The sequence below is a fragment of the Electrophorus electricus genome, chromosome 2, assembly GCF_013358815.1.
Source record: "Electrophorus electricus isolate fEleEle1 chromosome 2, fEleEle1.pri, whole genome shotgun sequence".
Taxonomy (NCBI): Eukaryota; Metazoa; Chordata; class Actinopteri; order Gymnotiformes; family Gymnotidae; genus Electrophorus; species Electrophorus electricus.
Genome location: NC_049536.1, coordinates 31,047,710 through 31,069,431, shown reverse-complemented (window position 1 = coordinate 31,069,431; position 21,722 = coordinate 31,047,710). Strand labels below are relative to the sequence as shown.

Sequence of the window (21,722 nt, the reverse complement as noted above, 5' to 3'; positions counted from 1 at the left end):
ATTGAACATCATTTAAAAGCGTTTTGATTGAGAGATCAAATGTCAATAAACACCATAGTTATTGAAAATGAGAGATATTTTTTACTTTAAAAAAAAAAATCCTTGTTAGTGTTGTATGATTCCATGTCTGAACTCCCTTTCAGGTGCATAACAGAATTCCAGGAAAGCATTTAATTGGAAAAACAATTTTCTGAATGACCACACGGTGGCTTGGTTACACTGGAAACACGTCACAGGGAACTTCATCCTTGTTTATTTTATTTATTTAGTAATTAAACCTTAAATTTTCTTGATAGTGTGAATAATTCTTAGTAGAGTGCGTATAGTATATAAGAAATTTTTGGTCTGAGCACCTTTTTTGAAAAAAGTCGCCATTCTGCTGAGATGGCTTTTGAATGCAAGAAAGAGGAATTATTAGAGAACAAAGGATGTGGTTTTTGGTTGAAGGTTATGATTTCATTAAGACACCACATGTGTTCGCTTTTTTGCACAAGTTTGTATTCTCAGCGGAATCTACTGAGCTCTTATAGCGGAAAAAACCCCAACAATTATATGATGATTTACAGGAATGCTGACATATGCCCTTTGGCATAGATGTATATAGGTATAGGTGTATAAAGAGGAAACATTTTAGACAATTTAAGACACATTAAATAGCATACATTTACTAAAACAATCAACACAAAGAAATGGTTACATGAAATATGTAGGAGAAACATAATTAAACATTTTGGCTTTTTTCAGCCTGAATTAATTAAATATTGTCTATCACCACAATACTACTTTTCCTAGATTTTACTGCACATTGTTGTTAGTTCAGCTATCATAAGGCTTGTCTCTGTGTGTACAAGGTCTGGATATGCTAGTTAGCCAACATTAGTGCAGACAATTGCGGCCATTGTTTCCATCACAGAATGTTACGCATTGAATCACAGAACTTTATCACATTACAGTGAAGTGATATTGTTTTACCATATCACATCATAAGAACAGAACACGTTATTGCAGCTAAATAATAAAGAGTATTTTTTAGATTTGTAAAAATACAGGAAAATACAAAATGTCCAACATGTGTCCATCTGGTTGTCTGACATGATGTCCGGCACATTAGGCATGATGATGCCCAAAATGGATTTGATTTGGGAAAAAAGGATAGCAAATCAGAAACCATAAACCTGTTAGCAGAGTAGGAACATTAGAAAAGGAACAGTAATAAGACGTAGCCTTATAATACCTTTAAAAAGTGTGCTTTTGGAAGCAAACTATCAAAAGTTCACTGTAATTTTTCGTTCCTGTAATTGTTTTAAGAAGCGTCTTTTTGTGTGAATAGCCAGTATTAAACTTGATGCTCACATGTGCAAATGAATCACTTGGTAAATCCGACAGGACTGTGGTGATGTGAGTTATGGCTCGTGTCACGGCTGGAGCCCGGCTGAAGTTGCACCACACGCATGTCCATGTACTCGGCATTCTTGTCTGGAACTTGGCATCTCACATTCCTCTGAAAAAGGTCAGTATCTTAGACTCTAATCAATTATATTTGTGTTCAGCCCAGTGGTAAAAGAACAACAGTCTCCAGCACACTTCTGTGATCAGTAGCTTCTCACAACTTTTCACAACTTTTGTCTTACCTGCATTGGAACATATGTCAGTGTGTCATACAGATCTTCAGACATTTTGATCTGGAGTTATAGACAAAAAGACATGGAAAGGCTGGAACTTTAAATAGCATTAATGATCAACACTTGGGATTAATAAGATCTTAAGGGTCCTTACCATTATGGCAATTAGCTGACACTTTTATCCAAAGCGACTTACAATTATGACTGAGTACAATGTGAGCAATTGAGGGTTAAGGGTCTTGCTCAGGGGCCCAACAATGGTAACTTGGCAGTGGGGGGCTTGAACCAGCAACCTTCAGATTACACATCAACTACCATAACCACTGGGTCCAATTTAATTCTATTGATTAAGTACAATAGATTTGAACGATGGCATAAAACACTCATAGGAACCACTCAATCAGAGGAAGAGAAAAGATTACTGAATTACCCTTAGTCTGACATAGAGAATGGTAACTGTCAGACTATAGAGACACAACAAAATCGCTAGTCCAATCAGAGCCCAGGTGACCCGGACAGGAAGGCTGAAAAAGCCATGAGAGAGGCAAGCATTTCCAGGGTCCGTCGCCTGTGTATCAGGAACATGGCACCCTTCAAAACAAAATGCAAAAACAATGATTTAACTCTGTTTTCCTCAAAATAACTGCAGTAATCATTTTAACAAGTTGTAGTTTCAATAAATGTGTACACTTAGATAATATTGTCCTTTAATTTGTTTATTAAACTACACAAGTCTCATTATAAGTCCAAGGAGATTCAGATGGATCTTCACAGTTAGTTTTATATTGTTCAAGTTGTTCAAAAATTGCTTTGATTCTGGAATCATCATGAATCAGCTCACCTACCTGAATTCAACGTTAATTCTTCGCTCTCTCTAATAATGACTGGAGCCGGGCTGCTTCTGTAAACCTCACATATATACACTGAGGATTTTGGTGTGGAAGTTGTATTCTTCAATGTAAATTTGAACTGGTTCCCATCTTGAGACAAATCACATGTTTGTCTGCTGCGCATATCACAAATGATTCTCTTCTCAATCAGCCTGGCCTGAACTTTCCATTCTGTCTTTCCATCATGCTGACATGTGATATTGGGCCAGAAAATATTATCCACACTGTACTGCTGATGTGTATTCACACAGAGTTCACTGCACACTGATAAAAGCAAACCAAAAAAGTTAATTTAGATTAAAAGTAGCAGTAAAGTAACTTTACTTAAGAAGTGTTACTTTATTTGTACTTTGTACTATCTGGAAAGTAAAAAATACTGTCATAGGCCTACACGATGCATGTTCAGTGAGGTTCAAGTAAAAAGTAATTAATTCATTAATTCATTCATTTATTACATCCCATACTCAACATTCAAGGCTTCTCAACAGGTTTTGGTCAATTGTTAATTTGTGCCCTTGTCCTGGTATTATTGCACAGTATTTTGTTATGGCCCTGTTAGCTTATTCCTGTGGCTTTAGTTATTTATTTATTTGTTTGTTTATTTATTGACATAGGCTCAAGCTCATGTGGACTGCTAGTCAATTATGTTATGCTACGTAGAGCGAGCTGCCTAACGTTGATGGTTTTTCCTTCCAAAACCGGACTACATTGACAATAACAGTGAGAGAACAGAGTTCTTCACTGTTAAGTGTCAGTCACTGTTACGTAAAACATTCAAGTCAAATTGCAATTGAAAAATGAAATGTAAACATGAACATATAGCGGAACTGTGAGTTTCAAAACCACCCACTATTTATTAGGATGATGCTAATACAGTCTTTTTATTTACACATACAATAAAGTTATTCAGTCTGGATATAATATGACACAGTTTATGCTCACATCATGCTAATTCAGGGCAACAACAAAACAAGACATTAAAACGCTCAACTTCAAAATGCCACGCAGCATATAAAAACCATAATTAAATACATTTTACTGTTACAGTTCTGTTCTCTAAGTCTACTTCATGTACCTCTAAAAAATTCTTATCACAGAAGAGAAACATCGTAGCACTCCTGTCTGAACAGTCGCTATCCACAATGAAATGTTTATTCTACCAGTTTATAAGTTTGTTTCTCCACACACAAAAACAGACACAAAAAGTACTAAAAGTGAAAGGAATACGCCATTTGGTTCGTTGCCACTTACCATCCTGAAGTTCAAATGAAAGGCTTAGTACGAGGATAAAGAACTTGTGAGACATGTCACCGTGATTGAGGACGTCCTGTGTGTGAGTGTGTAAATGTGTGTACGTGTGGGGTAAACTAGGCTGAAAAGCTGCCATGCATTCTGACTGAAGTAAAAAAAAAAAACAAAAAAAAAAAACAAAAAAAAAAAACAGCAAAACAAAGCAGGAAATTGCTGCGCTGATGTCAGTGACAGATAAGTTGTACCTCGACATATTGCACATGTTAGTGCTAATTAAAAATAATAAAAAAGATGTTATTGTGGCAAACATGCAACATCGATCATTTTGTCAATTCATTTATGTTCATGGTTATATAAATAAATATCCATATTTTCTGTCTGGCAATTGGTAGACATGCGTGGGAGGCTTTTTTGAAATAGATAATGGGTGGAAGGAAATTACATGAATTACAAGACTGCCATTTCTAACACCTACACCTACATTTCCTACATGTCCTCCTCAAAAACAATAATGTAGTTTCACCTTTAGTGAATACATTTAAAGTGCTGTGCAAAAACAATGGGACTGTGAAATAAATTGTTGCCTGAAATAAGTTACCTTTGTTAGATGTCCACTAAATTAATCAGTGTGTTATCTAATTAACATTTAGTCAGCATGGTTAATTACCAGATAGTTAATAGGTATATTTATGTTAAAACTGCAGTTCCTTTTTTTTTTTTTTTTGTATTTCTAGAGTGATTGAACTTTGTGTACACCACATGTCTTTTACAGGTGTATGCTCTTCAGGTTCTGCAGAACTCCAGGAAACATTTATTAGAGCATTTTCTGCCAAAAAGCTATTATTAATGTAAAAGTTACATATTTTTAAAAAATCTGAAGACAATATTGTCAGTTATGAAAGAGAATAATGTTTCCAGTAGGTGTACTCTTTCTTTTGTAGTGCAGTTTATATGTTTTGTCCCCAGTTTTAAGGACTAATATAAAGCCTATAACCCACTGATATCTCTGACATCATCCTTTCAGATTCTTCTCTAAGCTTTTGGAAATCTCTGTGACATTATTGCTAGTAGTAACACTGTTGGACTCACAGCAAGTGACATTTATACTTTACTGGGTGTAGAAATGTGCATAAAATTGGAAAATACTTGTAGAGTTAAAAGCTTGACTTGATCTTTTTTTGATGAATTCTTTGGTAGCTATTGGAATGTATTTTGTGTCGTTGTCTGTTAGCCTGTTATATCAGAATAATGAGAAGCAGTTGTAGAGGTTGTAGTGTATGTCATGCTGTGATACTGTGACTATCATGAGTGTCCTAATTCTACAGGTTCCAACTAGTTCAGATGCTCTATTTTTATAAACGCTATAAATTGGGACCACATTAGCCCAATTTTACTTATGTTTCTCTTAATGTCTGTTAAATATTTTATTTATCATAAAAATTATTAAAGTTCTTAATTGTCTACCTTTCAAGGCCCCTAACCAAATTCAGTGACTTGTGGGAAAAGGTATGGGGTTCATTTCCAGTTTTGAAAATGAAGGCATGCCCCTGAATGATTTTATTGGTGTGTAATAAATGAGTAAATAAATAAAAATATTTAAATGTAAACATGATTATACAGCAGTGCCACTGGTATATCACAGACTTTATTTAATTGATTTTTCATGTACTATTGAAAAATCAAAGGCAACCAGACTTCAATGGCAGTGCTTATGAATGGTATCATATAGAATATATGCTCCAAACTAGGATCCCCATTGCTCTGTACACATGGCCTCTCCTGCCTGTTCAGGTCATGTATCTTATTTTGCCTGATGACTCTGTAATTAATGATCCACTAATTTATTCACTTGTATTTTAATGTTGAAATCTGAGGCAGTGGTGTAAGGTACTTTGATGCTTTCCTGTAAATGACCCAGTTGTGGTCAGGATGTTAGAGATGACAGCAAAAATTAATGTAAGGTGTCCACCTCACATCCTGTTAAAAATGTGTAGCTTGTGATTATTTGAGCCATAGAGTACGTCCTGTTTTTAGAAGAGAGTGTGAATTATATGAGGAACCCAGAAACTGAAGCTTGTATGTACTTCCTCTCTAGATCAGGCTCAAAGATATTGTTTAAATGCTGACAAGCTCAGAGGCTGGTTTGCCAAGATTGGGCAGATTGTGAATGGTGTATGAATTCAGGATATAGATGCACTGAAATGCACTGATTAGAATATTATAATTGCATTTGCTTCTTTTCAAGTCAGTGCCATATACATTGAGTGATTCGTTTATTCTGTACATCTAGTCTATAGCCTGTGTCCAGTAGAGTGCCATACGTTTTACAATCAGTTGTAAAGAGCCTTCCACCATTCCTAGCACAACTATTGTTCTCTGATGTTAGTTGACTCACCATACCAGAGTCCGACACCCTGTGCAGGTTTTAACACACATGACTGGCCTCTTTCGTGAGTGACCTTTCGTTAAATGTATTCTTTTAATATGCAATTACTCTAAGTAATGCACAGGTAAGTGTTTGTGCAAACACTTATGAATACAGCTAAACTGATAAATAGCTGTATAAATAAACAAAGCAGTTAAATTGTGATTGAAGTGTAGGCTTTCAACTTTCACCAAGGGGTTGATAAAAAAAAATATTGCATTAAACATCTAGGAATTACACCTAACTTTTTACATAAATCTTCCACTTTCAGAGGCTCAAAAGTAATTGCACAAATTAATATAATATTTTTAATTCTTGGGTGTAATCCTTTGTAGTAAATGTCCATGGGACCCATGGACATCACCGAATGCTGAGTTTCCAACCTGGAGATATTGTGCCAGGCCTGTACTGCAGTTACTGCTTTTTGTGGGTCTTTCTGTCTTCAGCTGTCTTCAGTAGGTGACAAGCATGCTCAACTGGACTGAGGTCAGAAGACTGATTTGTCCACTTAAGAACATTCCAATTCTTTAAGAAACCCTTGAGACTTTAACAATGATATGCCAAGCTCCTCAAGAGTGTTCTAGACTTGATTACATGTTGTGAGAGAGTTTTGTTCTCCAAAAAAATAATTCTGCAGTACTCCAGTTTAGTGGTCTCCCGTGGTCTTCCATGGTCTCCCATGGTCTTCCGGGCCCTTTTGTGATCCTGAGCTTGTCAGTGCATTCTTTCTTTATAATAGAACAGGCTTGGCTGCTGGCAGCCAATTGTCCAATTTCTTTTGAGTGTGTGAAAATGGAGGGACTTAATATGAAAATGTCCTATAATTTCTGTGGAGTTTAATCAGTGGCATTAAACAGAGGTAATCATCATTATTATTATTTCAAACTTTAATAGATAGACTAGACAGGCTATATTTTCTTGAAGAATTAGACTTTAAAATATGTTCCTTTATCCTAAAATGTAGCATTGATGAATGTTGGTAATATCGATGCTGGCAAACATTTTGTGTTCAAAACCTAATCTCCAAAAAGAAGATGGAAAGTAATGAAATAAAACAGATAATTATAAAAATAAAAATAAATAAAACAGATAATAAATCAGAATGGGATATTTAGTGTGACTTAACATGGCAGCTGAATGACATAAATTGCAAATCCTTCAGTTAAAAGAGACTTTTATTGTATTGGTCAACCATGGGAACAGTTCCCCTTGTTTTGAGCCTGCATAATATCTGGAGAACTTGAAACATATTTTGTGTGTGCTATTGCTATTCCAGTGATGACAAACTATTTATGGCATTTTTTCACAGTGGTTGCAAATCTTCTTTAGAGACATTACCATGCCATCTCACTACTCAAGTAGACGGGATCCTGGCCTGTACAGTTTGAAATAATTCAGATGTTGCCAAGATAACATCCGAATGAACAAATTGCCTGTATGGACTTTGGTCAAGCCTGCTATTCGTTTCATCCATGTTTTTGAGAATGGAGAAAGAAGAAGTATAAAATCAAAATATTGTGCAATCACTGGGAATTTACTCTTAAATACAACCAAAATGGCAGGTAGTGACATGACATTATTCCAGATTTCATTAACATGAATTTTGCCCCATGAACCACTTCTAGAGGTGTGGTGTCACCTCTGATAATATGTGCATAAATGGAGAGATTACATTGATCACACAAAATACATATAAACCAGACATAAAGCATGAGGTGGATTCTAAACAAAAAGTGTTCTATGCTTGTTTCTTCATCTTTATGCTATTTAATGAAACTTGTGTTTTACATGCACTTCTACCGGAGTGATACTGGTTTTAATGTTGTTAAAGCTTTATTGTTATCACACTTGATCCAAATGACTTCATGAAAGGTTATGCTTATTCTTCAAAAGAGTTTTAGGTATAAATCACAGTCAATATGAATAAATTGTAGTCCCATATTGCCAGTCATGTTTAGAAATCAGAGCAGCAAAGTCCACTGTTACTTCCATCAACACTGTATCAACAATGACTTGCCTGTATCAGAATGTGATAAATGTGACTAAACTTTCGCTGCATGGTGCTCTGATGATTCTGACTGTTGGCGGATTCTCTTCTGGTAGATATGCCTAAGGGTGATCAATGCAACAACACCTCAGATACAATCATGCATACAATGCTGTGACAATATAGCACAGAAGACGTTTTGGGTGACATGACAGTCAGAGTGAGACATGACAGTCAGGCTGACATGAAAGTCAGAGTGAGATATGACATGTATAAGTGCCTGGAGTAGGCTTTCAGGTCCCTGGTTATCTGGAATTAAACTGACATTTCATCTGACATTTAATCTTACTATGACTGTAACCTAACCAGAAAAGTTCATGTCTACCTTTTATGAGTTGGATTCCAGCAATCCATCTTAATCAAATTCTTTAGTCAATTAATCAAAAATAATACCTTCAAAAAAGTATGGCAGAGCCTGAGCAGAAATACTAGCATAGCTACATTTCATGACAAAGTTCAATAGTTGTCATCTTTTGATAAATGCATCCTGATGTCAAGTCATATTTATCTATAGAGCACCTTAAAAACAACTATTACAACTAATATAGACCAAAGTGCTCAAAACACTAACACAACTTATTACACTAATGGAACAGTTAGGCAAAGCATGAAAGTAAAATAAATAAATAAATCACAATGTCGTGTACACATGCATGAAATTAATAATTATGTGCAGACCGAATCTTGCAAGGGACGTAGACTGGGTAGAGATAGGATGTTACAACTCCAAAATGTTATAGCACTGCGTGCAACTATCTAAGTGCAGGCTGATATCACGAGATGAGCTACAAGCCAGACAACTCACCTCTGAGTGCAGCAGCAGACTGAAGTGGATTACAGCTGCTTGTCCATATACTGTATGTTGGACTATTGGGTGCATTTGTGGTATAGTTACTTCATGTTTTGTTTCTTTTATGTAAATTGAAAAATTCACATCGTAAACTGTAATTAAGACAACTCAGTTTTATTTTTCCTCTTTAGTTAATAGCAACCCTCTTGGAAATTTCCAGCGAGTTACTACTGTATTTCATCTACAGATTTGAGGTGGTGATACACCACTTAAACATGGTAGCCTTGTTATGACATGGTGTGTCACTGAGCTCTAACCAGCCCTTCCACAGTGTTGTACTGAATCAAATAACCACAGAGAGTGATGACAGGAGTTACAACCCTGAGTCAATGTTTTCGAATCTCAGTTTGAGATGTCATGATGGATGGAACTGACACATAGTGGTTCTTATAGATTAGTTCTTACAAAAACCAAAAGTAATTAGATTCACAGTTTACTTGACTTGATTCAAAAGACAGCTCCTGCCAAGATTCAACATTGTGTACACTTCCATAGGAAACAGCGTGCTATGTAATGTTTCTTTTCCACTGAAAATTAGGAATACATTTCAAATGAAAGTACTTAATTATCACATCTAATGTTTTAGTACATAATAGAAACATAATAATAGAATAAATGAAACACTCTGTTTAAACACAAAAGTAAGTACATGATGTAGTTCAGTGCATGGCTTATTTTGTGTAAAATGCTCTGTAACTTATATTTTTAAACGTAAAATATATAGTTGAATATATAGTCATTTTTTTTGTATAACTAAAGTGATAAATATTTTTCTAATATGAATTCATTTATGAATGATGTTTTAATTATTTTATCTTTTATATATCAATACCCTAATCTGCAAGGCCCAGTGGGAACCGAGGCTTCAGCATAAACAGGTATTTTGAAGAAAAAAACATATAACTAAACTGTGATTATCTGCTTTTAAACAGGCATGCTTTCTTTTTAAAGAAAAAAAAAACAGTAATGCAGAATAAGATGAATATCACTGATGAATATTGTACATTTCACCAGAAGTTCTTGTAATTGCTTTTCTGTGAAACTATTTGTGCCATCTGATTGGGTTTCTGCTGTTTCAGGACTGTCTTCATTACCTAGGTGTAAAAATACAGTGTCTGATCAATATCAACTGCTCATAAGTCATAAATGCACAATAAACTCACCATAAATAATAAAAAGATATCATCGTTCTTCCATTACGTTGTAGTATATCATTGTACAAGTACATCAGTAACAATAAATGCAGGAATACAGATAATATACATGTGACATCAGCATTTCCAATGGATCATCATCGACGGTGGGATGCCCATATGTACAGAATATGTAAAATATGCAAACGAATGTATATTGGAACAGTCCAGAACTTTAAAAAGACATGAGCAATATTTTCTTACCTGTAGAATGAGCGTAATGGTGGTGGTTATGAGGACAGCAGAGAGAAGAGTAATGTGTAATGAAGGGCTCTGGATGGGCGTGGGCTCGGGGATGTCCTGGACTCTGGCTTCTGTGCGCTCTGTTGGGCAGTCTGGACTCTCTAAAGAGAGAAGACGTGATAACACCTTATGACAGCTAATGCGCAAGAATTCGGGCGAGCCGCTGAATTTTGTGGTATCGCAAGACCTTTTCAAATGGAAAACTTCAAATACACTTCAGCTCAGAGAAGAAAAACACAATCAAAGCATCCATACAGCTATTGACGTCAATAGCAAGATTCACGCTTTTAGTGCTCTGAGTCTGCTCTGGGGTCGGGGACGCCCCGTTTCCAGTTGGTTTCAAAGTTCTGCTTGCACGTTAAGATTTGCGGTGAGACGCGTCGTCCTAATGTGTGTTCTGGCTCCCTCTGGAGTCATTACACGGTACCTCTTTGTGTGACACCACCTTACATTTGACTTGTTCTGTGGTCACTCCAAAATGGTCACTAAGCAAGGAGGTGGGAAGTAGGGATATGGAAGTTGTTACATTCCCTCTTCCATAACTATAAATAAAAAAATCTCTCCACTTGAAACGTGTTCTCACATTTATGCCATTAAGAGTATTTACACATTAATATATATATAATAATACCAAAACAAAAAGTGGTGTCTGTCAGCTGTGGTGAAGTATAGAGCAAGACCCTGCTGTTCTGTCCATATGCTTTCAGGAAGGTTTTTGTTCAGTTGCTTACATTTCCGATATTTGTGCTCAAAATAAACGTAACCGGCCTTATCTCAAATTTAATGGATTTTACTTGAACATTCTGTTTTAAAATGAATGCAACAATTGTTCATATAAAATGAACAGACCTTGTTTCTGTAATTTGGTAATCACAATGCACTGAGGCAGACAAGTTCGCACACACACACACACACACACACACACACACACACACACACACACACATATATATATATATATATATATATATATATATATATATATATATATATATATATATATATATATATATATATATATATATATATATTGGCCCATATAGCTATATGACAGCTAGTCAACAAGAACAGAAAGATATCTCTTACCTTGTATATACACCAATGTGCCATTCCCAATGATGCTGATGTATGGTGGTGGGTAGAAAAACTCCACCTGGCATCGATAGAGGTCAGTGTCCTCCCCCGTCAAGCCATAGATGGTCAGGTCCACTGTGCCTTTGCTTACATTACCTCTGCAGTAGACCCTACCTTCTGTCTCAATGTGGGGGTCTGAGAGGTTGACAAGAGCACTGCAAATCCTTGCTTGCCCATACATTCCTTTATACACAGACACTTGTATCTCCTCTAGATACCTCTTTGTGTAGGTGCATTGCAAAGATACTTTCCCCTCTCTGCCCACTACATAGTATGGTTGAGAAACTTTCAAACCTAGAAGAACAGAGTTGAGAGGCATATTAGGAAATGTCAATATGTTTCTAATTGAATGCCATAATTAATTGCATTACAGGTACTCACCATTCCCCAATGGGATGGCCACGATCACTGTAAAAAGGATGGCAATCATTGTGTAGATCTGGTGCTATTTCCCATTGTCTTTTATGCTTGAAAATCTTCAAACTATTGTGGAAAGCTTTGTGACGTCATAACTGTGGCAGGAAACCTCATGCTGACGGTAACTGCCCAAACTGAGCTCGAATTTATGCATTTGCATGATATACGTAATGCACGTTTGCTGCAAACCGATGGGAAAATGTTGAATGTGCAAGTGCAAAAAAAAAGCAACATATCAGCGAAATGAATAAACCTGAACAGAGGCCAGCTTAACTCAGAATGAAACTTTGATAACAAAGAATGGAAACAAATATTCGTATTTCTGTGAAACAGTTATGCTAAGTCATGAGCTGTATTATTATAACGTATGCACCATGCATGCTCAAGTTGTTTTTAATGCCAGTTCTGTAGTTTTGCGTGCTGTGCGGCATGCTTTACCTCAGAAAATTGTTTTGCTGGAAAATAAATGTGAGCAGATGGGAAATCAGTGAATGGAACAGATCAGCTTTATTTTGGTTTTATTTTGATATTGATATTGATGATTAATATTAATTGGCACAAAATTTGTTATGCTGAGATAAAAATAGTTAATGAATTCATCTGACAGAAATATGCAATGTGAAGCAGATGTTGCTTTATTCAACAACTGTCTTAAACAACAAATCCACATGCTGCACAGATGACATATATCAGAGCATTACTTAGGGAATCTCACTTGCAACACTACAACATAGAATACAAATGACACAGTATTCTGGCAGACTGAATGGTTACAAGATTGCAAATAAGAATCCAGAACATAACTATAGTTTCTTAATCAGTTAAGCACACTGATTATACATAGCTGACAGTTGTCTTTGAAACATAGAGTTCTAGATTACTGCTGTTTTATGGATAGACTGTCATGGTCACTTGGTCAGTTATGTGCTGTTGTGGCCAGATGGCATCTGCGGCTGGATGCTGAACTCATTTCACTCTTTGGAACTCTCCTGGCTGTGTGCTGATGTAATCACTTTGATTAAGTGTCTCCACACATTTGAGTTTCCACTAGTTCCAAAACACAAATACCATTTTTTACAACTTTGTAGAGTTGCCTATCCCATATATTATAATATTTCCAAATGGTGAAACAAACAGTTTTGTCATATATATTGAGGTTTGTAAAGAGCTAGCAAACACTTCAGTATTAGGGCTTGTCAAGCATGTGTATATGCGTGTATTGGTGCGCATGACAACTCACAACAAAAGAGCCCATGACAATTGTGACAATAAGGCTGTACAAAGCCAGCAGCCCGCAACATGCTACCAGGACCATGCTTGTCACTGGCTTTCCTTCCTGTGGAGCTGGATCTAGGGAGCAATAACCAGATTATAGTGTAAACTAGGGCCACCTTTACAAATATACACTCATTGTATTTCTGCTGCCCATTAAAGGTATGTAACAACACAATACCTTTAACAAATAGAAAGGTGTTTGTCCTGCTTGTTCTGTTATCTGGGCCAGTGAGGACATTGCAGCTGTAGAGGCCTGTATCATTGGCTCGAGGCCAGCCTATCAAATAACGGACCGTGTTATTATTAACAGACACTTGAAACCTCTCCTTTTCGGAGGACTCGTTCCGTGGTTTAATCCTGCTGAAGAAGGTTGAGTGTAGCACGGCCGTTTTGTACAGCGTAACAGTGATGTTCTCGTCATCTTGCAGATCAGGGCAGCGCACTGATGTAGAGTTGACATTTGCAGTCACGCGTCGTATTACGATGTTCCTGTCTGAAAACACAACAGACAGCGTTGTTTGTTCATGAGGTCCGGGAGGGAAGAGGAAGGGTATTTTTATAGTATCAGGATGTGGTCTATTGCTTCACTCTACTGCTTTACTATAGATTTCAAATTTGTTTTTTTCCTTTCACAATAGGTAACATCTGAAACCATTTATTTGATAAAGTTGTTTAAAATAAAGCTTTTCATTGCTATTGATGTTCAGCAAATACAGATTTGTTGCTGCGTTAGTTTTAAAGTTACATATATGAAAATGTTGAAGTATAGTTTTTGAACTCAATTCTTTCTGGAGACTACGGTAGAAAGCTTGCTCAGAGATACATCACAAAGCAAACTACATTGTCACCATCTTTCTTGGTCTCTTTGTCAGATGGGAACATTAGCCTATCGCTTGCCGCAAAGTAAGAAAATGTCTCAAAATCAAAGAAAACACAATCACAAACCTTGGATGGTTTCCTCATTCGCACTGAGAACGGAGGACTCAGAAAGTTGCGGATGACAGAAGGAGAGAACCACAATGATGCCAACGACTGAGTAGTCAAGCATGGCTGCTTTGCTTCCTCTCAGAAGTGATAGCAGAAGACACCTGGTTCCTGTTTTCGACTGCACATGGGAAGGCACCCAGGATTAGGTCAGAGGAGTTTACCGAAGAGGTAGACAGACAAGATCAATTTTATAATATGATTTACCTAAGACACACAAACCTTTCTCATGAAATTACAATTTATTTTCTGTGAAGTTTTTTTTTTTTTTTTAATATATATATAAAACTGTTATCCACTTTTCTTCAGGTCCTATCTCTTAGAAATGATAAAGCACAAAGCAGAACACCGACAAAGGTTTTACAGGCTTTCCATATGATTAACTCATATTTCCTAGAGCAGCACACACTGAGCTTTAAACGGTCTTTTTTAAACGGAGGCGTGTGGGGTACTGATTACTTTTCAGCAGTTACCCAATACTTCCATTTAGTTGATAACACCTTAAAATGGAACTGTCTACAGTTATTGCTCATTTTGTGTTTTCTTAAACAACTTTGCTGACGTATGTTTAAAGTTCCTGTGCCTTTTTGAAACAAGTTACAGCTACGTTCGTTTTTTTCTCTTCTGTTATTGCATTCAGGGTGGCTTTTCACTGCCTGTGTTATAGCAGACAGATAGCGGACTACTGCTATTGCACTAGTTATTTACATAAAGGTGTTTCCAACACTAACCAGTATCAGCTCAGTGTAATTAGTTATGATTGAATGACTCACAGTAACGCATAACCTTTAGTATTTAATACTCGTAGAAATAGGCATTGTAAAAATACACATTCAGTTATTCTCAACCAAGATTCAAGGTCAATTTAAATTCAAATCAAATTAAAATGAGCAGCATTGCATGTACCACAGTTTATAGCTGTTCGATGAAGCCATCTCGCACCAGGCTTTGTATTGCAATGACACATACGAACCACTTGGTGACAGGCTACTCATGGATCTTTGCACAAACTAATTTCATTAAACGCTGGGGGTCCGTATTTTGAAACTGGTTATTTTCAGTTATATGTCATATATATCCGTGTGCACACGAGATACATCACATTTGAAAACGACAGAAAAGAAATGCGTTATAAAAAGAGAGTGCGCAGACAAATAATAAGAGATCTCCAGTGGTCTGTTTCGTTTCGAGCCGCAGTGATTCACCAGCTCTGGTCTCTTTGATGTGGTTAGTCTATAGACGTGCTAGAGTCTCCCCCCGACATACAGTATAGGCTCTTATTTCAGCCTTTAAACCTCCTCTCACACACCGGCCGCCGTGTGCCCCAAACCCAGTAGTCCAACACAAGGATGTATTTTTCATCATAAGGCTGTACGTTTGCCACAGCATTTTCCGTCCTCTGGAAATATAGGTATTGCGTTGCAAACGTGCAAGCCCCAGGCCACAATATTAAAATGCTGGTGTGAGCAGGACTGCATGCATTATGGGGTCAGCTCTGCCGTGAATTATTAAACGCCAGGATACCAAGCAGAAGGTGCGCTGAGTGGGCAGGGCCGCGCCGGGGCCGGATCCGTCCGACAGGGTAACGGGGCTGGACAGGAAACGGGACACGCCGGGAGCGCGCATCGGTCCGCCAGCTCCCGTCGGAACGGGTACGGGAACGGGAGCGTTAATGTAACGTGCCTCTCACGTCGAAAGCGGCTGGTGGAGAGCACCGCACCAGTATCGGAGCCGCCTGCCTGCATCCTGCTCTGGTGAGAGCCGTAGGCTTTCATCCCGAAACCATTGTCGCTTGATTTCCCATGAAAAAGCCTTCCCCGTGCACCCGGACTGGATCCATAACGGTGAGTGGCTGGATTTGTCCCTTTTTGTGTCTTGTCTTTTGTCTTTTTTGACTTGCTAAAAATGTCTCAAGAAGAACGCCGAGTGAGACTGAACGCGCGTTTTAATCTGTCTTTTATTTATGCAATGCATTAGCTTATTAGCTAGCAATGCGCTCCTGAAAGGCACAGCCCTATAAACCCTAAACGAATAGAGCCAATAATAATGTAGCCACCGACAAACTATGAATTAGACAGACATTTGAAATGTTTACATCAACCCCGCCGTGTGCTTTTCCCCCGTCGCCTTTTAAAGCGCTGTCCACATTCTGGGATTTGGATTAGGGATTGTGCTGGCGGATACTGGTTTACTGGGTGGTGCATGTATCTCACGGACGGGCGGTTGGTGTCGGCTAGCTAGGTCAGATTAGCTGGCCGCATTCTGCAGGGATGACACCTGAATAAAGTTGCAGCATATTTAGGCCTGCGAACGTAAATTTGAGGTTTAAACCCCCACAATTGCAACATCGCTGGCTATCCTAGCAGGTCAGCGAGCTGGGATCGGCTGCCTTCATTTCCCGCACTCCCTCAAAACCTACACTTCGCCAGATGGGCTGCTCTGGGTGTGCTTCCAGCGTCTAGTACGTCGGCTTGCGTTTTAACCGTGTAACGGCCTGTTTTAGCTAACGTCCAAGCAATCTGTGGCATCGTTAGTGGACGTGTAGCGCCGGGACTATTGATTTCCGTGATCGTTTTGAGCGCGAGAGTCTCCGCCCGTGACGCTGACAGCCGTGACGGCAGCGCGAGCCGCTGATCTGCAGTAAACATCGCGAGGCCCGGTGCACCCTGTACGTGGGGTTTTTACTTTATTTTTTTTGCAGAAGCGATGTTTATGCAGCTGTCTCAAGCGTCGTCAGGTCTACGTGTTGTACCTCTTGGGCGATGGGTCCAGTGCTTGTTACGCGTTTCCTTCAAATCTTTGCTGGTTTACTTCAAATCCGATTGTTTTCCAGCTGCGCTGGAGGATGGAGAGGGTTACCGAGCCAAGAATGTGTCATTTGGGTCGAATTTATGGGACGTAGACATGCGTGCAAGCATACGCCTCCATGCACATTGCATAGCTACTAAATAAGCGCGTTAAAAGTTGAGATTTTAGTTAAATAATCCAGGTGGGCACGCACTGTCCGTCTAACTCGACCGTGTGAAACGGGTGCAGTTGTAGCCATCCCTTCACGTTACGGCCCTCGTTTAGATTATGAAACCCAGCCTAGGTGTAACCATTAGACGAGGCTCCTGACCAGCCCTCAGGCTGTCTAAGGTCACCTGCTGTCTAAGGGCTTCCCCCTCTATCTCCAGTGTGGGAGGACTTTGAGAGTTGAAAGATGATATACCTACATGCCTTTTTTTTTGTTTTGTTTTTGTTTTTGCTTTTTTTTAAGTTAAGGATTGATGTTTACATATTTTTTTGTTAAAATGTTATTTTTGACAGTATAATTTTACTTATTGCTTGATCCAGTTACACAGGCGCTTAGTTTGAAATTGATGGGCGCTTCAGTCTTATTTTGCTCTTTGTGCAGGCGTGCAATTCCATCCTCATTCAAAAACAGAGAGGCGCTTCAAACCTTTGACAGGTTAGATGCTCTTTTGTTGAAATAAGGAACCTGTTGTGGAACATGTTTGAACATTCATGCTCTATTTTGCACCCTGATGCTCTTACCTCGAGGGATGCAGTCTTGGCCTGAGGTCTGGCATAACACCATGACTCCAGGGCAAATGGTTGAAAGAGGAGAAATGTCAATTCCTTGCCAACCCAATGGCTTGCATATCTCAGTGTCATCTAACAGTACTCTTACAAACAACAAATAAATGTTGTTACTAAGGAAGAAGCCAAATCCAGAACATTTGTTATTTGCAAACACTGTTCTCTGCTCTCTGAAACTTTCTTAGCTGCCTTTGTCTTTTGCATTGAGTATATACTTGGTGTTCTTACTCCAGCTGGCTTTGTTTAGTTTGTTTTATCTTCTTCTGCTTATTATAGTGTAAGTCCTGCACATGAGGGGCCCAAGTACAATGGAGCTGTCATACCTAAGATGTCAAACCCTAACAGAGCTCGCCATAAACTTAAAGCTGTGCAGGACGGACCCGTCAAGTGTGACCCTTTGGAAAAATTCACTGTCCACGTGCATGCACTAGACGTGCAGTAGCCCGCGCCAGAATCACCGCTCAAGAGCTGGCCACGTTTGTTCAAATGGCGACATGTGGTTGTGAAACTTGGTTGGGTGCTCTGCAGGGCCTAAGCAGCACAATGCCTCCCCCCATGGCCTACACTAGTGCTCTCAGAATCCTGATCTACAACCTGGTGGTGGTGCTGACATACGTATGTGTTTGTGCTGGGTGTGAGCAGCAGCATCCAGCGCAGACAAACTATGTTAGGGCGTCATATGGCTTAGAATATATTGAAATGGTGCATGTGGCATGAATAAAGATGGGTCTGTATTATTTTGACCAAAGTGGTTTACATTTGAGTGCATCAAAACACCTGCAGTACAGTAATTTACATGAGGTCTGCATGCTAACAGCACACCATTAAAAATAACGAATCAGGGCTCCCCGAGGGGTGCAGCTGTCTAGGGGTTCGCCTTGTGGTTTGAATATCACAGGTTCAGATCCCCACAGCCAGCCGTGGCAAGGATGGATGACCTAGTTCCTCTCCCTGTTTACCATAGGTATGTCATGTGATAGAGCAGATGTTGATAGCAGGGAATTGGCAAATTGGTTTTAAAAAAAACTGAACTGTGCGCGCTTAAAAGATGAACGCTGCCTTTTAGTTACACATCGTTTGTGGATATGGTACGCAATGTGCCCGCACTGAAGTCATCTGCTGTTCCTGGGGACCCCATACACCAGGCACACCAAAGCTCATAACTGTCACCTAGAAACTCCAATTATGACTGACCGTGTTCTCACAGCCCTTGCAGATGCTGGAGGCTGTTTGTGTAGACCAGTGACTTCAGTAATGGCTTTAATCCAATATGTGTTGACACTGGAACCACAATGGTATTGTTGCTTATAAACTCTCCACAAAGATGACTGTCAGTGATGCATATTCCTACAGGTCCAGAGGGAACAGGGTTATTTATGGGCAATTACTGTTTTCCAGAAGAAGGATAGTTTTGTTACACCATTGTCACCGTGTTGAAATAAAGTGCTGGGTGCACTCTACTTTCTGTTTTCATGTACCAGGTGCTCTGTTAGTCACTGAGGCTAATTTCACAGTGAAGGTGCCTGTGTCATGTCCTCTCTGACGTGCTTGTTTTCTCTGTGACTAGTCGGTGTTGGGTAGGAGATGAAAACTGCCAATGCCCGCTAACCCAGTGGTTCTGAGAAACACTGGTTATTGCCAGACAGTGGATTTGTATGAGTCAACCAACTGTGTGTGTGTGTGTGTGTGTGTGTGTGTGTGTGTGTGTGTGTGTACAGCCACATGGACATGAGTCTGATCTGTGTTTTCAAGTTACTTGCAGTATAAGTTGAATTTGAAAAGTCTAAATTCTCCACCATAATTGTATAAATTGTATTTGAAGGTCCTTCGGTCACTGTACTGGGTTTCTCCTTTGCCAGTGCAATGGTCAGAGTGAAAAAGGCTTTAATCCCTCAAACAGCTCAGAGGTCAGAGGTCAGACTCCCATCAGACAGAGACATGAAACTGGTCCACTCCAGCATGAGAAACAGCTGTCTGGGCCCATCTACATTCTGTCTTCTGTTGAATGGTCACAAAACCAGGGTCACTTGCACCTTTTACCTGTTGATGAGTGTAGTCAATATAACAATGTAGTTTCAATTTGAGTGCAATACATATTAGCCTCCTGACTGAGGTCGTGGTTCAGTGTCATGGATCAGCCATGTAACTCAGCGACCAGCTCACAAACTCCAATATAAATGCAGTGGGTCTACAGGTGATGTACATGGTCCTTTTACTCACCTTTGTTTCACACAGGCATACAAATTCGTGTGAATCATTGTATCCTAACCTCTGGATTGGAACTCATCCATAGAATTCCTCCACATTCTGTGCCAAGACTGTGTGGTATGTATTTACTCACGTCACTTTCTGTTAGAGCACAAGCGTTAAAAAAAACAAACAAACAAAAAAAAAATGTGAAAACTGCAGGCCAAGAACGAGCCAGAGAGATGAGGTCTTTATCTCACGTCCAGTCTGTCCCTGTAAGCTTACGTCCACACAGCAGGACACCCGCAGGAAGTGCACCCGCTGTGCCTGCCTGTGGCTCCTCATACTGGTTCTGAGCGCTGAGCTCCGTGTTAGCGAGCAGGAGAGCAGGACTGGTTGCAGGATAGTCCATCTAGCTTGTCTCCCTCGTTCTGTTACTGAGTGAACGACTGGACGCTGTTTCACAGTTGAGCCAGTCGCTCCCGTTGGCCGCTCCTATGGTATCCAAATTATATACAGCGAAGATATGAAGACCTGCACCAAAAAGCCACTGGTCCGTAGCCTGTGGGAATGCTGGGAGCAGAACATCACAGAGGAACAGAGAAAGAAACGTATCAGAATAATTTTTTTTTTTTTTTTAAAGTTCTGCTCTGACCAGTAAGGAGATACTTGGCAGGCCTGTGCCAGATTTTGAGGCGGAGAGTTACATTTGGGAAAGAATGGACTCATATGTCCAGACAGGTGGCAAGCAGCTAGCAGTAGACCAGGGCAGGCCTGTTTGTCGAAAGCTCGCCATGTGTGTGCGTGCACCGAGAGAGAGAGAGAGAGAGAGAGAGAGAGAGAGAGAGAGAGAGAGAGAGATATGGTAGGCTAGATAGAGGTAGAGAGGTAATGGTCAAAATGGAAAGGGGGGCAAGACAGACAGCATCCTGTCGCGTTGTGTCACAGCAGCTGCGTCGGCGAGCGTGTGATCTGTGAGCAGCGATCCGTGCTCTCCCATCTCAGTCCCGTGCGCCGCTCCCTCCGCGGCCTTGCCGGAGTAATCGGAGCGTCCCGGGTTGTTTTGTCTTGGCCTGTTTTATTTTGAGCAGAACTCGGAGGCGTCTCGGCCTGGGCTTTTTCAGCGCTCAGGATCCACACTCGCACACTCGTGTCCGTTAGACCGCTTAAGAGTTCACACCAGGACTTTTAAGGTGAAATTTGAACAAGAACGCAGTTGATGTAATGTTTCTCTTTGGAAAATCTAAGCTCATAACTTCTTCTTTTTTTTTTCTTTCTCAAACATTTTCTTTTCTTTCTTTCCGTCTTCATTTTTCTGTTTGTTTGTTTTCTTTCCCATTTTGCCAGTCTTCAGTTCTCACCTCTCACAAACAGGGTGCTGATATCACCAGCACGCACACCAAAACGCCCGGTGGACTGGTTAAACCAGAGTTCAGCAAGATGAGTGGATGCCAGGATGCGGGTACTGTTTTACTATAGGCCAAACGCCGACGGGCAAGATAAGTTATGTTAGTGTGTGTTTGATGATCCAATAACCCACAGGAGTGGGTTTTTTTCATGTAGGAGAGGCTGAGCGACTACGTGGAGAGCACACCTCCATCTGATAATCCTAGGCTTCAGGG

The 21,722-nt window shown here is 39.5% G+C and overlaps 4 protein-coding genes across 13 annotated transcripts in view; 1 reads left to right on the top strand and 3 right to left on the bottom strand.

Annotated features, from left to right (window-relative positions):
- Positions 1–549: 549 nt before the first annotated feature.
- On the bottom strand, positions 550–3,934 carry si:ch211-67e16.3. 4 transcript variants are annotated; one of them, XR_004775732.1, is made up of 6 exons: positions 3,764–3,934; positions 2,464–2,776; positions 2,053–2,213; positions 1,632–1,682; positions 1,354–1,501; positions 550–1,175 (listed from the first exon to the last, which is right to left on the bottom strand). XR_004775732.1 is itself a non-coding variant. In XM_035523609.1 (6 exons), exons 1-5 carry the CDS (start codon positions 3,897–3,899, stop codon positions 1,367–1,369), a joined length of 792 nt encoding a protein of 263 aa, XP_035379502.1. In that variant the 5' UTR covers positions 3,900–3,934; the 3' UTR covers positions 550–1,087; positions 1,354–1,366. The 4 variants fall into 4 exon arrangements, 3 of the variants coding, with proteins under 3 accessions (XP_035379502.1, XP_035379503.1, XP_035379501.1); XM_035523609.1 differs by having other exon boundaries at positions 550–1,087; positions 2,468–2,776; XM_035523610.1 differs by having other exon boundaries at positions 550–1,079; positions 2,468–2,776.
- A 5,249-nt stretch (positions 3,935–9,183) lies between these two features.
- cd28 (CD28 molecule) lies at positions 9,184–12,124 on the bottom strand. The gene is made up of 4 exons (XM_027011871.2): positions 12,037–12,124; positions 11,608–11,949; positions 10,483–10,622; positions 9,184–10,179 (listed from the first exon to the last, which is right to left on the bottom strand). Exons 1-4 carry the CDS (start codon positions 12,083–12,085, stop codon positions 10,093–10,095), a joined length of 618 nt encoding a protein of 205 aa, XP_026867672.2. The 5' UTR covers positions 12,086–12,124; the 3' UTR covers positions 9,184–10,092.
- A 560-nt stretch (positions 12,125–12,684) lies between these two features.
- Positions 12,685–14,439, bottom strand: LOC113578528. Of its 2 annotated transcripts, XM_027011832.2 has the most exons (4): positions 14,293–14,435; positions 13,526–13,840; positions 13,313–13,422; positions 12,685–13,119 (listed from the first exon to the last, which is right to left on the bottom strand). In XM_027011832.2, exons 1-4 carry the CDS (start codon positions 14,393–14,395, stop codon positions 13,039–13,041), a joined length of 609 nt encoding a protein of 202 aa, XP_026867633.2. In that variant the 5' UTR covers positions 14,396–14,435; the 3' UTR covers positions 12,685–13,038. The 2 variants fall into 2 exon arrangements, with proteins under 2 accessions (XP_026867633.2, XP_026867632.2); XM_027011831.2 differs by having other exon boundaries at positions 13,313–13,840; positions 14,293–14,439.
- Positions 14,440–15,840: 1,401 nt separating this feature from the next.
- The window catches only part of raph1a (Ras association (RalGDS/AF-6) and pleckstrin homology domains 1a), a 49,405-nt gene continuing 43,523 nt past the window's right edge, over positions 15,841–21,722 (top strand). The window contains exons 1-2 of one of the 6 annotated variants that reach the window (XM_035535530.1): positions 15,843–16,175; positions 17,729–17,782. Coding sequence is in view for 4 of the 6 variants with exons in the window: in XM_035535546.1 (XP_035391439.1) it covers positions 16,134–16,175 (42 nt within the window). In the remaining 2 variants the exon portion in view is untranslated. Of the gene's footprint in view, positions 16,176–17,728; positions 17,783–21,722 lie in introns of all 6 variants that reach the window. The other 5 variants (XM_035535546.1, XM_035535540.1, XM_035535526.1 and 2 more) reach the window with 5 other exon arrangements.